The sequence below is a fragment of the Symphalangus syndactylus genome, chromosome 19 (assembly GCF_028878055.3).
Source record: "Symphalangus syndactylus isolate Jambi chromosome 19, NHGRI_mSymSyn1-v2.1_pri, whole genome shotgun sequence".
NCBI lineage: Eukaryota > Metazoa > Chordata > Mammalia > Primates > Hylobatidae > Symphalangus > Symphalangus syndactylus.
In genome coordinates this window covers 13511764-13531098 of record NC_072434.2, presented here as the reverse complement: position 1 = coordinate 13531098, position 19335 = coordinate 13511764, and the positions used below count along the sequence as shown (strand labels likewise).

Here is a 19335-nt window from a genome sequence, read left to right as displayed (position 1 = left end):
TGTGTGTGTGTACCCACCCACCCCCCAGTTGAAAATACAAGTATCCTAAGAATTTCCTGAGTTTCCTGGATCAAAAAGTATGGTAAGATATATCATCTACTTATGAGGGTTTAGGAGATACTAATTTTCTGATGACTCAGGATGAGTGAGAAATCTAAAACCCAAGGATGCGTGAATGTAGGTGACCACAGCACTCTGGACAATCCCAATTTCAACTATGCTTTTGATTTATTAAAAAAAAAAATAAAACCCACTCATCATCTACATATCTCAGGAAGAGTTTTCACATCAGCCCTCCACAAATTAGGAAAAAGTCCTGCGTTCTTATCTGGTGTGTGAAGAATGTGGTTAATATAGATTTGGGTAAGGGTATAACCAAGGAGGAACTGCTAAACCCAAAGGAAGAGTTGCATGGCCTGCATAGAGGGCCCCACTCTGAGCGTTGGTCCACATGAGAGCAGCTCTGAGGGCTCACCTGTGTCTCAGCCAGGGAAAGGAGAAGAGAAACTACAGCCTCCTCTGCCAGGGGATGGAGAAAAGCAGTTATGAAAGAATTTGACCCACGTTGGGAGGACTTAGGGAGAAACATTCTGAGTGTTTCTTCAGGCAGGTTCTTATTTCTAGCTCAGGGTTTAAGCTCAGGAGAATTTGGGCTCTGGGTTATACCAGAATTCCCTCCAAGGGCTAAGGCTGGGTTAGATGGATAGATTAAACTGAAAATGTTTATTTTTGCATTAAACCCTACCAAGGTGAAATGAAATTTGTGTAATTTGCTCACTTGCATCTAACTAGCCATCCCAAAGTCCTCACACAAAAGTAGGGTCGATTTCATCTTCCCACTAGAGGGATGAGCCAATGAGTCACGGGGGAGGGGGCTGTGGAAGAGGGCAGGGGTGAGTGAGAAAGCAGGGGTGAGTTATGTGGTGGCCCCAAGCTGTTGCTGAAATATCCCTCCTCAGCAAAGAGGATAAGCAGCAAATGTTTCGAGGGTGGCCACAGGGGTCATTACTGGGGGGAAATTCAGGAAAGTCAGTAAGGGGAGCTGGTGAGGGTGTTTCCGTCCCTTCTCAAGAGTCCGTGTGGCTGTGTGAACAGTGGGACATCAGGGACTTCTCCCCAGGCCCACTTTTCAGGATTCCCTCTACCTACCTTCCCCCCATTTGGGCGTGCATTAGGCCTCTGGGGCAGGGACTGGCACCGAACATCCTGCCAGCTCTGAGGCCGACCCTGGCGGACCCGAGGGAAGGTGGAGGTGCAGTCGGCAGCCAGGTACTGGTACACTCGCCAGGTCTTACCGAAGTCTGAGGAGCGCTCAATCAGCATGCCGGCGGGCATTGGCCCCTGCGGAGACAGGGGCAGCGTGCAGAGGGGAGGCGCTGGGGCTGTGCCCCATGGAGACACAAAGCAGAGAGACAGGCTCCTCCAGTGAACTGGGGAGAAAGGGGGCCCAGCGGGAGCAAGTGGGCTCAGGAGCATTCGGGTCCAAACCTCCTGGCATACCACAGGCCACAGAAGTTTCTCCCAGGATCTGCCTTCCAGGAGTGATCCCTAGCCAGGCTTCCAGGCTAGACATTCCCCTGCTCCTACACTTCCCACAGTTGACCATTTTTTATTCTCTCTCTCTCTGTCTCTCTCCCTCTCTCTGTCTGTCTCTCTCCTAGAACTCATGTCCAGCCTCCTCTGTCCTGGCCCTCCAAACCACGTTCCCCACTCACCAGAGAGCTCTTCCTGGGTGATTATCTGATCTGTGAGAGCTTCAATCAGTCTGCATTGATCTCATGATATAATCTGAGCACCTTAGCATGACATATTGAGTCCCTGCTCCCTCCTACAAAATGATTTCATCCATTTTGGGTGGCTTTAAATGTGGTCTTTATGCTGACAGCTCCCAGCTTGAACAACTTCCTGGAACTACATGTCTATAAACTCAGCCTCCAAAGCAGATACTGAACCAGGCCCAGGCATGTCTCTCCAGCTTCAGGGTCCCCTCCTGCCTGATCTCCCTAGTAAGTTTCATCTGATTTCCCCTCTCCCCACGTTCACTCTTAGTCATATCTTCTGGTTTTGTTTGTTTGTTTGTTTGTTTGTTTGTTTGTTTTGAGACAGAGCCTCACTCCGTCACTCAGGCTGGAGTGCAGTGGTACAATCTCGGCTCACTGCAACCTCCACTTCCCAGGTTCCAGCGATTCTCATGTCTCAGCCTCCTGAGTAGCTGGAATTATAGGCGCACACCACCATGCCCTGCTAATTTTTGTATTTTTAGTAGAAATGGGGTTTCACCATGTTGGCCAGGCTGGTCTTGAACTCTTGACGTCAAGTGATCCACCCGCCTCGGCCTCCCAAAGTGCTGAGATTACAGGTGTGAGCCACCACACCCAGCTAATCATATTTTTAGCAGAGACAGGGTTTTGCCGTGTTGGCCAGGCTGGTCATCTTCTTAAAACATAAAATAGGCCTTGTCAATCCTCTGCTAAAAATCCTCCAATACTATTCTGGAACGAAATCGGAACTTCTGACCATGACTGAAGAGGTCCCAGGCTCCCTGGGCCCTGCCTCCTCTCAGGCCACCTCCTCTCTTCAAGCCCTAAACCAAGCTCAGTCCCTCCTCAGAGCCTTTGTCCAGTCTTTCTGCTTGGAATGCTCCTCCCACTGGTGGGTTCCCTCTCGTCTTTTGTTCTCAGCTTAAAGGTCATTTCCTGGTACAGATCTTTTGATACCTGACTGAAGTGCATCTTCCTGCTCACGTCCGGCCCACCCCACCCTGCCCCATTATTTTCTATTTCAGCATCTTGTTTCCTTCAGAAATGTCACCACGATTTCCAATTATTTACTTGTTGGTTTCTTGCTTTTTATTGTTTTCCTGTGAGACCAGGATTTCTCAACCATTCTCACTGTTAAAGTATTGATTTGGAGAAATCTTAGTCCTAGGAGCTGTCCTGTGCACTGTAGCCTGGTGAACAGCATCCCTGACTTCTACCCATCAGTTATCATTACATACCCATAGTTATGACAACCAAAAATGTCTCCAGAAATTGTCAGATATCCCCTGGGGGAGAGGGGAGGGCAAAATAGTGCCCCTGGTTGAGACTCAGTAAACCAGGCTGTAGCCCCTACTGTCTGTGGTTCACAGGCGGACCCCCAACACCTAGCACATCAGTGTTAAGCACATATTTGTTGAACGAATGGTGAATCTTCAGTCTGCTCCCCTCCCCCTGTGTACAGCTGGAAACTCATCTCACAGCAGTCTTCAGCCCTCCACATCCCCGCCTCTTGCCACCAAGCACATTTTACCCTCCAGACCCTGTGTGCATTCCCTTGCCCCCAACCCCAGTCATATACCTCACCTTCTTGCCGCCTGCCTCCCAGCCCTTGTGCTTACGGTTCTGTTTTCTTGGAATAAACATTGCCCTTCACCGGGCCATTACTGGTCTATGAAAGTTCATCTTCCCCTGGGTGCACTCCCTACAAGCCCTCCCAAGATAGACCATGCGAGAGCCCCATTCTGGGCTCCCAGCACCCCTTCTTACCAACATCAGAGCACACATTGCACTCTCTCACTACTGACTTCCCCAGCTATGGTGAAAGCAGCTTGAAGACTGTGATTTAGTTGTATTCATCTTTATATCCCTAATATCCGACACCAAGCCTAACGTGTAATCAGTGTTCAATAAGTGCTCACAAATAATTGACAAATAGCCGAGATTGCGCCACTGCACTCCAGCCTGGGCGACAGAGCAAGACTCCGTCTCAAAAAAAAAAAAAAAAAAAAAAAAAAAAAAACAACAACAACAAAAAAAATTGACAAATAAATGAGCAGGTGAGTGATGATAAAGTGAGGAGACTATTTAACACTGTCCATCAAATGAATATGCTGCCCTTCAAAGTTGCCAACTTTAGTGACTGGGCATTTATTCAAACAATGCTGGCATTTCTCAAAATATTTTTGACCTTTAGATGGGGCGAGGCTCTTACAGCCAACTTCTTCAGTCATGTAAGAAATTAGGTCCTATTACTTTTTATTCCAAGCTCATTTTAACTCCTAAAAATTATATCTCCCTTCCTAATCATTTAATCTTATTAACCAAATTTGATCATTGAATATCTGACTATTTCTGTAGAAAGAATAAAACCAAATCATCTCTGAAAAGAAAAAATTGACCTATGGCAATTAAATGAAAATGTTTCATCCAAAAGAAGTATCTAGAAGGCTATTCTAAAGGCAGAATCTGAAAGTGCTTTGAGAAGTAATGGCGCTGAATGAGTAGATTGCCCACCAAGAGAGCTGCTCCAAAGGAATATCCATCAGTTAGTTGGATAGGCAAGTTCTTGGCTGCTTGTTAAACTCAATCTAATATGCAAAGTTATTAAAACAGAGTATACCAAGAATACACAACTGTACAACAAGCAACCGGGCCTAGTAGTATTGGTACTTGGCAGAACTGAATTAATTAGATGGGTCGAGGGTGGAGAATGAGAGAGGAAGAGGATATGCAACCACTGCACGGCCAAGACAGGGAGCCCGGAGGTGCCACTTTTTGCCCAGGAGCGAGTCCTCTGCTGTCACCATGATATAGGCTCATGGTGAGTGTTGCCCCAGCCCAGAGAGACAAGGACACTGTGGTCCTCCATGGCTCCACGTCCACATGGCCCAGGAGCCCCTCTCCTATCGACTGCCACCCCCAGGAGGCATACCTGGAACTCCATCATGACTTCCTGAAGCTGGAATCTCCTGTCCAGGTCCAGCTGCAGAGAGACAGGGTTCACATCTGGAAGGACAAAAAGTAGAAACTGTCAGCCAGAGACTGTCCACTTCCCCAGCCCTGAAGGAAGCCCTGGACTAGACTGGCTCTAGGAAGTCAGAAACTCTCTAACCTTGATTTTCCAAACTCCCTCTTGGAGAGGAGTGGGGAGTGGTATGTTTCTGCTTATGTTATCTATTCAAGATCCTATCTGTTTTTGGCTAAGTTTCCTTCCCACCATCACCTGATGTCTACAATACTTTGGAGAGCTCCAACTTGTCTGTTCCACACAGACTTTTTCCCAAAGCTTAATTCTGCAAGCCCACCCACTGACACTGAGTGGAGGGAAATAAAGACATTCCTCTCTCCTCACACCCTTTCTTTCACCTCCAATAAATTCTTCTACCATAACATCCAACAGACCCCAAATATGAGGCAGAAAGGTTCTTCTTGTCAATCACCCATGTCATACCACCATAAGAAATGCCTGGGAAACCCAAAGGGTTATAGGGCACATGCCATCCACCTCATCCTGTGGAGGCTGTACAGTTTGAGTTCCCGTAGATGGCAAATGCTCACCATTCTGTGACTGCCACCAGCGCATGGGGCCAGAGGATGAAGCCACATTCTCTACTCGGTGACTGTAGTAGTTGTGAGGCTGCCTGGAGTCACACCTGCAGCATTTCATCTGCCACTGTGGGAGAGGGAGATAGCAGACACTCAGAGGTGGGGTCCTGATAGAATTCCCCCTTGCGTCCTGAGATCCCAGCATATCTCCTCTGTGGAAATCCTGCCCTTATGAATCACTAATTTTATTAATACACTTGAAGGATTAATCTCTTAAAACAGGGCTATTGGTCATCTTTTAATTGGTCATCTTTTAATTCCTTTGTGTCCCTCCTAACACATAGCAAGTGAATAGTGAATAGATGTGTGAATGGAGAAGAGGTACAAGGTGGGAAAAAATACTTGAGTATATGATATTGCCTTGCAGAGAAACTTGAGAAAAGTGCCAAGGCCAAAAAAAAAAAAAAAAAAAAAAAAAAAAGGCGGAGGGAGAAATTCACATTAATTGAGCATCTACTACATACTAGGCACAGGCTGGAAAGTTTTATAGCTTACCTCATTCAATCCTTGGCAGCCTGGGAAATTCTGGGGTTTTAAGGATCAGAGAGAGGGGACTCCAAAAGAGGACAAGGAAATGTGGAGTTACGGTCCTAGCTCTGTCACCTCTACTTCCTAGGCTTAACTTTCTCCTCCATAAATTAAGTGGGGATTGAGCTAGAGCTTTTCATTTACCCAACAAATGCTTATTTAGCATATACTATGTGCCAGACTCTACTCTGGGCTCTGGAGTTATAATAGGGAACAAAACAAAGGTCCTGCCCTCAGGGAGCCAAAATTCTAGTGACATTCAAATGATCTCTAAGGCCTTCCAGCAGTGACATCTGGGGCTTGAGGATCTTTCTCAGGTTCGGTATTCCCTACCTACAGGAGAGCAACCGGCCTCACTGGGGAGGTCCCCAGTAAGCTGGCCTGTGCTTATCTCTTGGAATGAGTCAGGAGCCAGAACTGAACCCCATAGGTTTCATGGCAGAGTAAGGATCACTAAGAAAAAGAGCATGGCCAGAGAGGCGACATATCCCTTGTTCTTTTAGCTTGTGCCTATGTGCATACATATACACATACACACGCACACGCGTGCACATGCACACACGCATGCGCACGCACACACACACACAGATAACATGACCTTTTCCCAGCTCCCCCATATAACACACATAAAATCTGTTTTCTCTGAGTAGCCGTGATCCCAAACCCTGTGCGCAGCTTAAACCATACTGTCCAGAGGGCTCCGGATTTACCCACAAGTAGATGCAAGGCTTGGACAAGAACCTCCTGGACCTGCGGGTCCTTCTGGGTAGGGAAATCTGTTCCTCCACACACCCTGTACCGCTGCTTTCCTCTAAGCCTCCACTCACCAGAACAAAGAACCAACCCAAAGAGTGTGAGTGGATGTGTGGGGCCTATGCCTTGAGTGATAGAACCTCCCTGCCCAACACCCATCTTCCCTCTCCAAAACCGGCACAGCCTGCAACAGGAGAGAGCAAAGAGGGGAGCCAGGTGTCTTGGTTCCCTGGGCCTCTGCTTCCCACTCCACTTTCCAGCTCTCACCCAGTCTGCAAATGAAGAGAACTACCACCCTTCCTAGTGCTTGGAGGTGCCCTTGGCATGTCCAAAAATGCTTTATTAAACATTCATTCTTTGGGTGTTTAAGGCTCAAATAACAGCTGGCACATAAGCCCTTTATAAAGTAGTACCCATTGGTGGGGTGTGGTGGCTCACGCCTGTAATCCCAGCACTTTGGGAGGCCAAGGTGGGCAGATCACGAGGTCAGGAGTTCGAGACCAGCCTGGCCAATATGGTGAAACCCTGTCTCTACTAAAAATACAAAAATTAGCTGGGCATGGTGGCAGGCCTGTAGTCCCAGCTACTCGGTAGGCTGAGGCAAGAGAATCACTTGAACCTAGGAGGCAGAGGTTGCAGTGAGCCGAGATCGTGTCACTGCGCTCCAGCCTAGGCGACAGAGCGAGACTCTGTCTCAAAAAAAAAAAAAAAGTAATAAAATAAAATAAAGTAGCACCCATTGCCCCACCTCCCACCACTCACTGTGCATTCCCTTGCCCTGTTATATTTTTTCATAGTACATATCTCCACTTGACACATTGTATATTTACTATTTATTTATTTGTATATTGTCTGCCTCCCTCTTCTAGAATGTATACTCCATGAGGGCAAGAATTTGCATTCCTTCACTGCTGTATTCCCAGTGCTTAGAAAAATACCTAGCACATAATAGGCCCTCACTAAATACTTCTTGAATAAATGAATAGCAAATTTTCAGTAAAGGCAATAGCATTATTATTAGGCATTCCCTTCCTGCACTCAGGGAGTTTGAAAGGAGGGGTGGGAGAGTGAGTAGGTAATAAAGCATCAATAGTAAGTGATGGAGTACAACCATGTGCAGAGGAGTCCTTGGTAGTTTCAATGCAATAACCTACTTAAATCTCACAATAACCCTACATGGTAAGTAGTATCAGCCCCATTTACAGAGGAGAATGCTGAGGCACAAAAAGGCAACACGACTTTGCTATTGACTGATCCCCAACGTCAGCATCAGAAAGGGTCCCTCTCCTCTCTCTTTCTCCCTTCTTTCATCCTCTCACTTCCACTCGAAACTAGCTGAGTGGCAAAGATGTGGGGAAGTATGCTAAGGGTAGCAGGCTCTGTCTCATGCAGCGAGCCTCAAGAAGGGCTTGGTCCGAGCTTGAAGCTTATCACAGGGAAGGCTAAGGCAGAGAGAGCTCTTTGGGAAGAAACGGGGCTTCTCCAGCTGACTCAGCTCAGTTACCACAGAAACTGGAGACCTGTGGCTGGCTGAAATACCTGAGCGCTTAAAATAATCCTTTCTGGGCAAGAGAAGGCCCTTGCTAGAGCCTGACTCCCCTCCAGACCCCTATTTTGGTCCCTGGCAGTTAGCATGCCCTTCTTTATACTCTTCCCAGCCTCTCAGGGACAAACTTTTCCACTCTCGTCCTCTGTCTGCACTCAGCACATGTCCTGAGGAGAGACAAGGACCAGCTGCCTTCCGGCCGCCTGTCACCAGAGCTTTCTCCTCAGCTCTGCTGGGAGTTGGTCCAGCCCTTCCCTGGTCAAGAGAGTGCCAGAAACAAGGCTCTTTCTTTCCCTGGGCCATGGGACAAGGAGCTGGAGACTGCGGAAATGCCCTTGATACTCCCAAACGACAGGATATTATGTAACTATTAAAAACACTGTTTAGAGAAAAAATTTTAATTGCATGGAGAAATGATTATACTATCTTTTATGAAAAAAAGCTGGGCATACACTTGCATATGCATTATAATCTCAAATATATGTGTGTGTGTGAATATATATATATGTATATACTTCCATTTAAAGGAATGTAAAGTATTTGGAAGGAAATACACCAATATATTAAGTGAAAACATGAAGTTGCTGATATTCACCCATTTTGACCTACAAAAATGGCAACTGAATACAGTTCAACCTGATATCTCTGGGTAGTGGAATCATAGATAACTTTTTTTCCTTCTCTGTTATTTATTATGTTTAAGCTTTTTTGTTTGTTTGTTTGTTTTTTGAGACAGGGTCTAACTCTCTCACCCAGACTCTGGAGTGCAGTGCCGCTATCTCTGCTCACTGCAACCCTCTGCCTCCCAGGCTCAAGCGATTCTCCCGCCTCAGCCTCCCGAGTAGCTAGGATTACAGGAACATGCCACTATGCCCAGCTAATTTTTGTATTTTTAGTAGAGACGGGATTTCACCATGTTGGCCAGGCTGGTCTGGAACTCCTGACCTCAAATGATCCACCCACCCTAGCCTCCCAAAGTGCTGAGATTACAGGTGTGAGCCACTTGCACCCAGCTTGTTTAAACTTTTATACCTTGGATACATATTAACTTTTATATTCAGGAGAGCAAACAGTATTATAAAACAAAACCAACTAAAAATGGCCAGGGTTTATTGCCCTGCTCCTCCCTCAGTCTTCATGGGGATAATCTGGGGCACCCATGCCTTCTTCTCCTTCTGTCCACGTGTGCAGGCACTGATGGCAGGATCAGATGGCATCATAGGCTTACAAACTATGTGCTGCTTATCACAGTAACATAGCCAAAGGAGGAATTTACCTCAATCCTCGGAGACAAGCTAAGCCAACAGGCGAGACAGGTATTTTAAGTAGCTCAGCCTGTCAACGAGCTAGCAGGACAGAAGCCTGAAATGGAGCAGTTTATGGCAGAAGCCCACATGAAGACAAGCTGCTAATTTATCCTTTCCCTCTGGGCCTCAGTTTCCCTTTCTGCTTTATTCTTGTGTGCTTATATGTAGGGTGCACACATTTGTAAGCATCGTGTGCATGTGTGATTCTCAGTGTGAGGTGCTTCCTCTCTCATATGTGATGTGCCCCCATCTCTCCCAGCGATGGCAGCTCTCTGCTGCAGCTGCCTCCCTCTCTGGGGTCATTTGACTGGCATTCTCCTGGCTGCATTACCTCAGAGACACAGTACTATTATCAATTCAGCCTGTCAGGCCTCCAGCCAGTTTGGCTCCTGCTTGCTCTCCAGCTGGAAAGGCTAGGCCTTCTCCCTTATCCTAGAGCTTTCTAGAAGCTCAGCAGTCTGGCTGGAAGATGAATCCTCCCAGAGAGTCAGGGGAGGGCAAAGGAGCAAGAGGGCAAGAGCCAGCAGGGGCCTGAATCATGGTGGAGATGGGTGGAAAAGGAGGGCACACACAAGTAAAAACTCTGAGCCTTCGCAAAATACAGAGCTAATTCTGGGGGAAAATAGGAAAACAGGCTCTGATTATGCATGGCCCAGCTCCCTCCCATGAGGAAGCCAGAGGGCTGTCTGAGTTCATCTAAGAAGCTACGGTCGGGTCATGGCCACCAGCCAGGGCCAAAAGCAAAAAAAAAAAAAAAAATCTAGCTGCCTTCAAGAAAATACATTTCCTCCACTTCCACATTCTTATTGGTGAAATGCAAGGGTTGAATGAGATAATAAAGTTCCATCTTGTTCTAACATGCTATTAGAATTCTTCCCTGCTCTAGCACATCAGCCTAGAAGTTAAAGGCACTCTCAGCAAGTAGACAAAGAAAGCAAGAGAAAAACAAGACATGCACCAGATGCTATCCTGGAGAAACACTTTTTCCAGCAATATGGACAGGGAGAAGGGGATCCTCAAGGCCTATGGTCAGCCAGGCCTCCATTAGAACCCACTGCAGTTCAAAAGCCTCAGCATTTCTATGTCAGTGCATATTGGCAATGAAGATCAAAAGTCAGCACCTACTGCAGGCGCTGGGTGGGAGGACAGCCGTATGTGAGATACTTTCAACTTTGTCTTTTTCCTTATCACGAAGTGAAATTTTGACCAAAGCCTTAACTCAGTACAGCTGTTATTTCTATCCTAACTAAATTCAGAAATCACTCTCTGAAGCTGATTATAGAGATGATATATGCTACACACTCAAAAATTACACTGCACCAGCCTCACTCCTGAGCAGTGTACATATATTATCTTACTCCATCCTTCCAAAATCTCTGAGGTAACTATACTACATTTACAAATGGTAGGTATCCCCATTTTGCAGATTAGGAAAGTGATAAGTTAAGAAATGTGTCCAAGCCCATAAAGTTAGCAAGGGATGAAGCACAGATTCTTGTCCCACCTGTCTGACTCCAAAACTACCTGTGCTGTTTTTTTTGTTTGTTTGTTTTGTTTTTTTCCCCTCCCTAGCATACTGGTGCTGTTCTGATTCAAGGAACATAACAATCACTTGGCAACCACTGACAATTTCAGAGTTGGTTTCCGGGAAACTCCCTTCTTCTGCTTCACTCCACCCTGGAAAGGCAACCTCAACTCCAGCACAGACATCTCCAGAAAGAGGGATGTCCCCTGGTCCTGAGTGCAGAAAGTTGGCTAGTGTGCAGGGGACCTCTACAGGTCCTGCCAGTGGCAATGGCTACAGCCCCTCATAGGGCCACACAGGCATGGGGTAGGCCAGGAAAAGAAGCAAGGTAGGTCTGCAAGATAGTTCCCAGAGGCTTCCGCGGGCCTGGACCCCAGAAGCAATGGAGGGAGAAGCCAGGCTGGCAAAGTTGTGAGGCCATCCAGGTTTGTCTTCGGGCCTTCCCATTTCACATTTCTCCTCTCTGCTTTTAACCCCACAAGCCCTACCCCTTAGCCCATAACAATTAGGACCCAAGAATCTCACATTCCACCAACCCAAGTTTTGCTTCTCTCTGATAGCAATTTTTCCCTACAACGTCCCTTTCCATTTTCTTCTATCCCCTCAAAACAAGACTCATTCTGGGTCTCGTGGGTCCCTTTGCAAAAGTCACATCTAAGTTTCTGATAAACATACTCTTGCTGAGGGATGAATGGTAGGGTCATAGATTGATATGGTGCTTTTCTCAAGGTTGTCTGTGTTTGAAATAAGGAACTCAGTAATGCTTCATCCAAAACAGTAAACTCCCAATGTAGAGCTCTGGAAACTTTAGACCTGCTTAGAGCTTCTGGGAACCAAAAAAGCAGATATTTTGGGACGGGGGCAGTGGCTCACACCTATAATCCCAGAACTTTGGGAGGCCAAGGTGGGTGGATCGCTTGAGGTCAGGAGTTCAAGACCCGCCTGGCCAACATGGTGAAACCCTGTCTCTACTAAAAATACAAAACTTAACCGGGCATGGTGGCACATGTCTGTAATCCCAGCTACTTGGGAAGCTGAGGCAGGAGAATCACTTGAACGTGGGAAGCGGAGGTTGCAGTGAGCCGAGATCATGCCACTGTACTCCAGCCTGGGTGACAGAGCAAGACTCCGTCTCCCCCCCAAAAAAAAGCAGATATTTTGGTCAGAGGCAGACTCAAAATCCCTTGTGGATTGAGTACAGGGATCATAGTACATATACAAACACATCCTCTGCCTACGCATTAGCCTTCCTGAAAATCAAGAAAACAGACAACTGTCAAACAAAGAAAGGCAGTGGTCGTTGGAGTGTGTGTGTCAGCGGGGAGGGGGATAAGGGTGCACATACATGCATGTGCGCCTGCGCTTATTAGAGAGGAGGGACTTCCAACTGGCTACTGTTCCTCAGCTTGTTTCCAAGAGATAAAAATGACAGCTGTTTGGCTTACATAGATAATTAACCTGAGGAATGCGCTGTGTAAGACTGTTATTAAGGCAGCTGGGCAATTAAGTTTTTCCCCAGAAAGGGAGGGAATGGGGGATAAATAAAGCACTTAGGGGAGCAGACACAACACTGGAGGAGACATTGTCGGGAGCAGAAATCAGGGATGGAAAGCTTTCCGGCAAATCCGCTGGTTCTTGAGGAATGTGTGCCATCCGGGAGATGACCAAAGGGCATGGTGCAGCCCCTGCCTTCACACGCCCTGAGAGAGAACAGTGGACTCTCAGGGTCACACACAGCCCATCTGTCTCTGAGAAGCAAGCTGAGTGGCCAGAGCTGAATAAACGGCAAAGGTTGACTAACCCAACTCCTTCACTTCACACGTGGAAAAATGGTGGTTTGGAGAAGAGCCCTGACTTTCACAAGGTCACATCCCTGTTATCAGTGTCAGAACCAGAACCAGAATGAGGGAGTTTTTCACCCCCAGCCTGGGGTGACTTCACTAACCATGACCGCCTGTGGATTCTTCAACAGCTCACTCTAAGTCAGATTGGCACCGATCACCTTGGGAGGCACAGAGGAGGGCAGCCCAGGGATGGGTGGATTTTAGTGAGGTACGCGAACGCATGTCCTGATCAGGGAAGAAATGCTCAGGAGTGTGATTCACAGATGGGGCAGCCTCTGCATGTGGATGCAGCCACTAGGAGGCAGGCAGGAGAGAAGGGTTGGATAGAACAGTTTGCATCTGCCAGGCACCATGCTGGTGGTCACTTTACACATTCTTTTATAGAGTGCTCATGACAACCACTGAAGCCCATTTTTCAAATGAGGCCCACGGATAGCACAGAAGTAAATGAGGGCGGGGAAGCATCACAGAATCACAGACATTTTCATCCACGCCTTGAGATTGAGGGAATAATAATGCAGTGAGTTTTCCTAGAATCCATCTAGGAGCTGGAAGAAAGAAAGCAAGAGGCCAGGGTGATGGGACTACAGTTTCAGGCCGTTTTGGCAAAGAACAGCCTTGTCCCAACCACAGACAGTTAATGGGTCATCAAAGCAGATGAGCCCAGAAGGGCAAAGTTGGGGAGGCAGAGAAGATGCCTTAAGGCAAAGCTGGCCAAGACCTATGTCCATTGCAAGGGTTGCAACATGGACCCGGAATTTACAGAAGCAAGCCCTTGAGACCAGTGGGATTCAGCAACTGAGACAGAATTGGGTAGAGGAGGACATGCAAACAGGCTAAGACTGGTCCACAAAAAGGAAGCCACGCTTGGAGGCAGGGAACTAGGAGAGACAATTCTGGAACTAAAAGGAGTCTCCACTGCTCCTATAACTCCATTCTGCTGAGTCGGCCTCTGTTAGTCGGCTGGAACTGGGGTTGGGGAGTGGAGTGAGCAAGGCAGAAATGTCCAGGGGTCATAAATCTCCACCCCATTGTCCTTGCATTCATGTCACATCAGTAGGATGTGGCACAAAAGAATGATCTGGTCCTGGGCTTAGGGCTCGCTATGTCATCCCTGCATGGAGATAGAACAGAGGCACTAGCCAGAGGCCTTGGCTTCAGGGAGGTGTATCTTTGGGAGTGGGAACTAGTAGAGAGGGGTGAGAGGGGTGATAGGGAAGGGTGAAGGGAGAGGCAGTAGGAATACAGCATTGCATTTGGCCAGCCTCATTTCTGGCTGTGGCTGTCCAGTACACCCCCTATCTCTAACTACTCAGAAAACTCAAAACACAATGTGTTTCTCTCAGAAGTCTAAGATCCCAGCACACACCCAAACCCTCCCAATAGCTCACAGGGAAAACAAGAGCCACTTCATGGGGTGTTATAAGAATTATTTGAGACAATTTATATAAAACTCTTAATATGATGCCGAGGACACTTTTATTATATGCTTAATGAATTATAGTAGCCAATAGTATCATTTAATAACAAAATAAACTTAAAAACTGAAATTAGAACTCAGCAGAATTAAAACCTGAATTTCTAATTCTTATCACGCAGCCACCAGTGCACCCAGAGAGAGTTCAGGGTATATCTGTCCAGAGAACGAAAAGGGAGTCTCTATGCCTTTAGTATCTATCTTCATTGCTGAACCCCATGGCTTCTGCGAAGGGTAGGCATGTAGTAGTGAGGGAAAGAGAAATGAAACAAGACAGAGAGGTGGAAGATGGGGGAGAGATGCTGATTGTCAGCAGTCGGCTCATTGCCAAAGAATGTTAGGGAAAAGGAGGGACCCTAAAGACCACCTCATCTAATACTCACTTACAGAAAAGGACAGCGAGGCTTAGACAGGGGTAATCTCTTGCCCAAGGTCTCACCTCAAGTCAGTGGCAGACCTGAAATTACACACTACACTAAAGATACTCCCTGCCATCCTCTATTCTTTCCAAAAGGCTAGATAAATTTATTCCCCCTTAGAAAAAAAAGAAGAAACAGCCAGTGCTTCTCAGCTTTCACAGCAGAAAAATAGCTGAGATTTATCCATCCCCAGGATTGCAAAAGTCTAGACTTCTGTTTTATAAGCACTCTGTTTTGCTCTCAAGGGGCTACTCAGGAGCAGAGAAGACAGTTGGCTTCCTGGGGCATCAGAGAGGCAGAGGGCAGGCCAGTGTGAAACCAAAAGCCCCAGGCCTGGAGGAGGAGAGACTTTTCAGACAGGACTGGGATCAAGGGTACATCCCAACATAGTTGTCTCTGACCTCTCGTTGCCCCCCCTCCCAAAATGCAAGTCAGCCTGAGAAAGGAAATCGGCAGAGGTCTCCCTGAAATTTTTAGATATGGGCTCATAATTTGGAGGTTATGGGTGGAGGGAACAGCCAAAATCACACTGTTGCCTAAAAAAAAAAATTTTTTTTTAATTTTTATTTTTTTAAAAATTCAATACTCAATACTGCCAGGTCCCCTGATGCTCATGGAGTAATCTAGACCCACAGGGAGTCCTGGCTAGGACTGGCCATCTTACCCAACCCTGTCAAATGGGCTTCCCCACATCCAAGTGGGTGAGATGCAAAAACCACAGCCATCTCTGCTCAGTGACTCCAGTCATTTCCCTATACCATCTGTGACTAAAATAGCCAAGAGAACACAGGGACTAGAAGGGCAGTGAGGCCCAGAGGCCATATCAGATACCACCTTCCACAGCCCAGAAGACAAGGGCAGCCTGGAAAGGGGACAGATAACCTCGGTCTCTTTCCCCAAAAGGCTGCAGCAACTCAGGACAAATCACTCCCTTATCCATTCCCTTGTTCAAGCAAAATGGCCAAATAAGGCAGCTGGTAGACAAGAAAACACTGAGTGATTTCAACTTTGGTAAAGAAAGATTCCACCCTGTTGAGGGCAAACAAAAAGAAAACCAAAGTTCCTACAAAAAAAGACCCAGAGACAAATTAGAAGAAAAATACAACAGCTGTTTGTAAAAAGCCATGCCTAACAGGCAATGTTAGTCATAGCTCAAAGCATCGTGTTTCTGGATTTGATCCAAGTTACATCTGAGCCTCTGACCCTGCTGGATAAGCTCAAGTCACTTCCTCATCTATCTCACTGACCATGGCACAGCTCAGTTCCCGCCATGGCAAGAACACAGTTCGGCCCCCACATCCCAGCACCAAATAACACATGAGGCTCCGTACACCTAAAGGGCCAGTATTTGGCCTATTTGCCTATTCCCAAGACTTGAAAGACTATCCTGCCCGTGCCCAAGGACTGAGAAAAGACTCCATGTCATCTCAGAGAGATAAGAGAGAAATGAGCTATTTAGTTAATTCTGAGTACATTTCCTCCTGCCCAACCAACAGGTAAATTCCTTAGAGGCAAGGATCTGGCCTTATACTTTTACTGCACTCCCCAGTCCACGTAGTGCACAGGGCTTGGCCTACACCAAGTACGTTCTAAGTATTCAGTGGACAAATGGCAGCTCACACACCCCTCCCATCCCGCCTTCCTCTAGTCCTGGGAAGTAGGGCCTACCTCACCATACTGGGTGCAGTAGGTCTCAGGCTTGGTCAGTCCACAGGTAGATGAAGCTCGGAGAAACCGGGTCCTCCCAACAAGCAGGTCCCCGACAGGTGGATAGCAGGCCCCACGGGAGCAGTCTTGCTGGGCATGCAGGAGGCCAGGCAAGGCTGAAATCACAGGGATGCATGATGGTGCAGTCCAGAAAGAGAGGGACCTCGCAGGCCACCCCAGTATCTTTCAGGGAAGCTGACATTAGCAAGATTATATCCTCTCCCTCACTCAAGCTTCCACTCGCTGCTGGTGGTAATAATTGCAGTATTGATACTGTTATCTTTTGAAAGTTGATTTCATATTCTAGAACTCAAAACTTGAAAAGGAGAAGAGGAGAAACACTGGCAACCAAAAACCATAGATGACCCTAAAATATGGCTTTTAGAACCAGACTGGAGACATAGACTCAGCCGTCATGACAAGGTCTGCAGCTCTTTCCACCTGCATCGTGGCCTCTGTCAGTAGCCCAGAGGAGGGCTGACTGCTGAGCCATTGGCGGAACATTAAGAAAGGCCTGCATTCATTCTGCTCCTTTATCTTCAAAGCTGCCCCAGCCACACTTTGTGAGTGCCCAGCTACAATTCACTGGAAAACAGGAACTTAAGCCACAGTGGCTCTGGAACCAGCTTGAGAAAGGATGGGAAACTGTGGAGAGCACTCAGGAAACCACAAACCACCCTCGGATAAGAATAAGAAGACATTTGGGAGCCTTTCCAGAGTGGCAGAGAATCGTCTTCCCCAAAGGCCCAAAGGAATGGAGAAATCTCACAGGTGTCCCCAGTAGACAAGTATTCCCAACTGAAGGGACTACAGGTGGCAGGTGATGCCCACACTTTGGTAAACTCTGCTCCTCCCTGTGGCTGTCGCCTCCCTGCCATATAACAGGGCCTGGAAGGATAGGAAGGGGTACTTACCAAAAGACAAGAGGAAGAGTGGTGTCATCTTCAGCCAATGGGGTGATCCCCAGAGAGGACCTTACCTAGGACACAGCAAAGCAACCTGGGTACAATAGTGCAAACCCCTAGAGCACACAAGCCCTTTTTCTTTTCTGTTTTGAGGCTCAAGTTTTTTTCAGAAGTCTTTACCTAGGGTCCTGATCTAGGACACTTGGAGCAGCAGATACATTTGTAGCTTAGAAAATGCTGGAGCTCTAGACTCTTGTCTCAAGTGGCATGAGACTCACAGGGTGCCCTGGGAAAATCCCATCCCTTCCCAGACTCCAGCTTCCTCCTCTAAAATGGATGGGAAGGAGTGTGGACCCTGCCCTACCCCACACAGCCATAAGGACAACGTGGGGAGCAGGAAAAGGCTGGACCCTTTGCAGGAGAAAAGCTGTAGGAAGTGCCAAGACCTAGTTCCCGCCCCGAGAGAGAGGGCTGGCTTTTCTCAGGGCCTAGACCAGCAGCCTCAACCCAGCCCCGCCCAAAGTGAATGAGTCAGAGTGGCTGCCAGCCTGGAGGCAAGCCTTCTCCTGTCATGCGCATGGCCTCCAATACCATTCAGGGCCACATTAAGTTTGAGGCTTTGTGCCCACAATTCTGGGATGCGACAGGGAGAGATGTATGGCTGTCTTTAACAAGTGAGTGAAGATTTCTTCTGAAAGAGAAGCAACCCAAAATGTCTTCAATGATGGGCTGGGGCTCGACAAGAGGGGTGGGGCTGGGAGGCCACAAAGCAGGGATTCTGAAGGAGGCTGGGGAAGGATGCTCGAAAGCCACTGTGGGGTCCCGGAGGCAGGCCTGCCTTGTGGGAACATGCCCCACCCTTGCTCATGCAGTGACCCCCTCTGCCTTGAATTGGATGTTCACTCTGTTCCAATGACAGCCACAAACTCTTTTGGCTGGGGTGGAGGGCTGGGGGCTTGGCAAGGCAGGGGCAGGGTGGGGAACTGAGGACATTCCTGGCATCTTTAAATTATAGATCCTAATGCTTCAAAGTCATTCCTTCCAATCCTTCTCCTAAAAGAGTCATGGGCCCAGGGAGGGAACATGTGGCCTGAGGTTCCACAGCTAACGATGGCCTAAGAGAGACCTATCTTCTGACTTTCATCCAGTGCTTTCTCAGCTTTCCCGCCCCCGACTGAAAATCCCCCTGGAAGTAGGCATTCTGAGCCAGGCCAGCCCACCCTTTTCACTTCTCTTTTATGCTCAAGCCCGAATCTGAACCTGCTTTCTTCTAAGCCACTGAGGTGCTTATCAAATGTGAAAAAGAAATCAAAACTGTAGCAGACATTTTAATCTAGCTCACCTGAGTGAGCTCCCAGAAAGAGGAATAAATCAGGCCCTGCAACCAGGCCCCAGGCATCCAGAGATACAGTCCTCCTCCCACATCTGGCCCGCACCAGGCAGGTAAAGACAGGTAACATACCTTGCTGTGTGTTCTGCCGTTCTTTCTCCAGATCGCTTGAAAGCTCCTCTTGAATGTGGGGGTCTCCCCTCCTGGCTCCAGGTTTTTAAACAACAGCCTCACCTCTGGAGACTCCCCGGCTGGGTGTAGCCCCACCGCAGGGCGGGTCTCAGGAATCTAGCAGCCGTCACACCCATCTGTCGTCACTGCACCCCCACCTCCCAGGACGGGACTGGGCAAGTGGGTCGGTCGGTCGGTCCCAGAGGCCTTGCAGTGAGCTCCACAATGCCCGCCTGCCTGTGGGGGCTGCAAGGGGCACCACAAACAGAAAGCACCAGGCACATGTAAGTGATCATCAGAGACCAGGATTCATAGGGTGGGGAAGGGCCCTTGCATTTGTGCCAGGCAACGAACTCAGCATTTTCCCAAGGCCAGCAGGGGTCAGCTTCTTCTTGTGACCTGGACCACCCCAGACAGAAGATCAGGCAGATAACACAAAGATTAGGGCTTATATAGA

General features: G+C 47.8%; 1 protein-coding gene across 14 annotated transcripts in view; it reads right to left on the bottom strand.

The window, feature by feature from the left end:
- LAMB3 (laminin subunit beta 3) overlaps window positions 1-19335 on the bottom strand; it is a 207982-nt gene that overhangs the window by 57141 nt on the left and 131506 nt on the right. For 13 of the 14 annotated variants that reach the window (XR_010114547.1, XR_010114546.1, XR_010114548.1 and 10 more), the window contains 6 exons: window positions 18840-19124; window positions 17387-17451; window positions 16434-16588; window positions 5319-5433; window positions 4693-4766; window positions 1150-1341 (listed from right to left, as the gene is read on the bottom strand). Coding sequence is in view for 6 of the 14 variants with exons in the window: in XM_063613110.1 (XP_063469180.1) it covers window positions 1150-1341; window positions 4693-4766; window positions 5319-5433; window positions 16434-16588; window positions 17387-17414 (564 nt within the window). In the remaining 8 variants the exon portion in view is untranslated. Of the gene's footprint in view, window positions 1-1149; window positions 1342-4692; window positions 4767-5318; window positions 5434-16433; window positions 16589-17386; window positions 17452-18839; window positions 19125-19335 lie in introns of those variants that run through there. The other variant, XM_063613112.1, reaches the window with a different exon arrangement.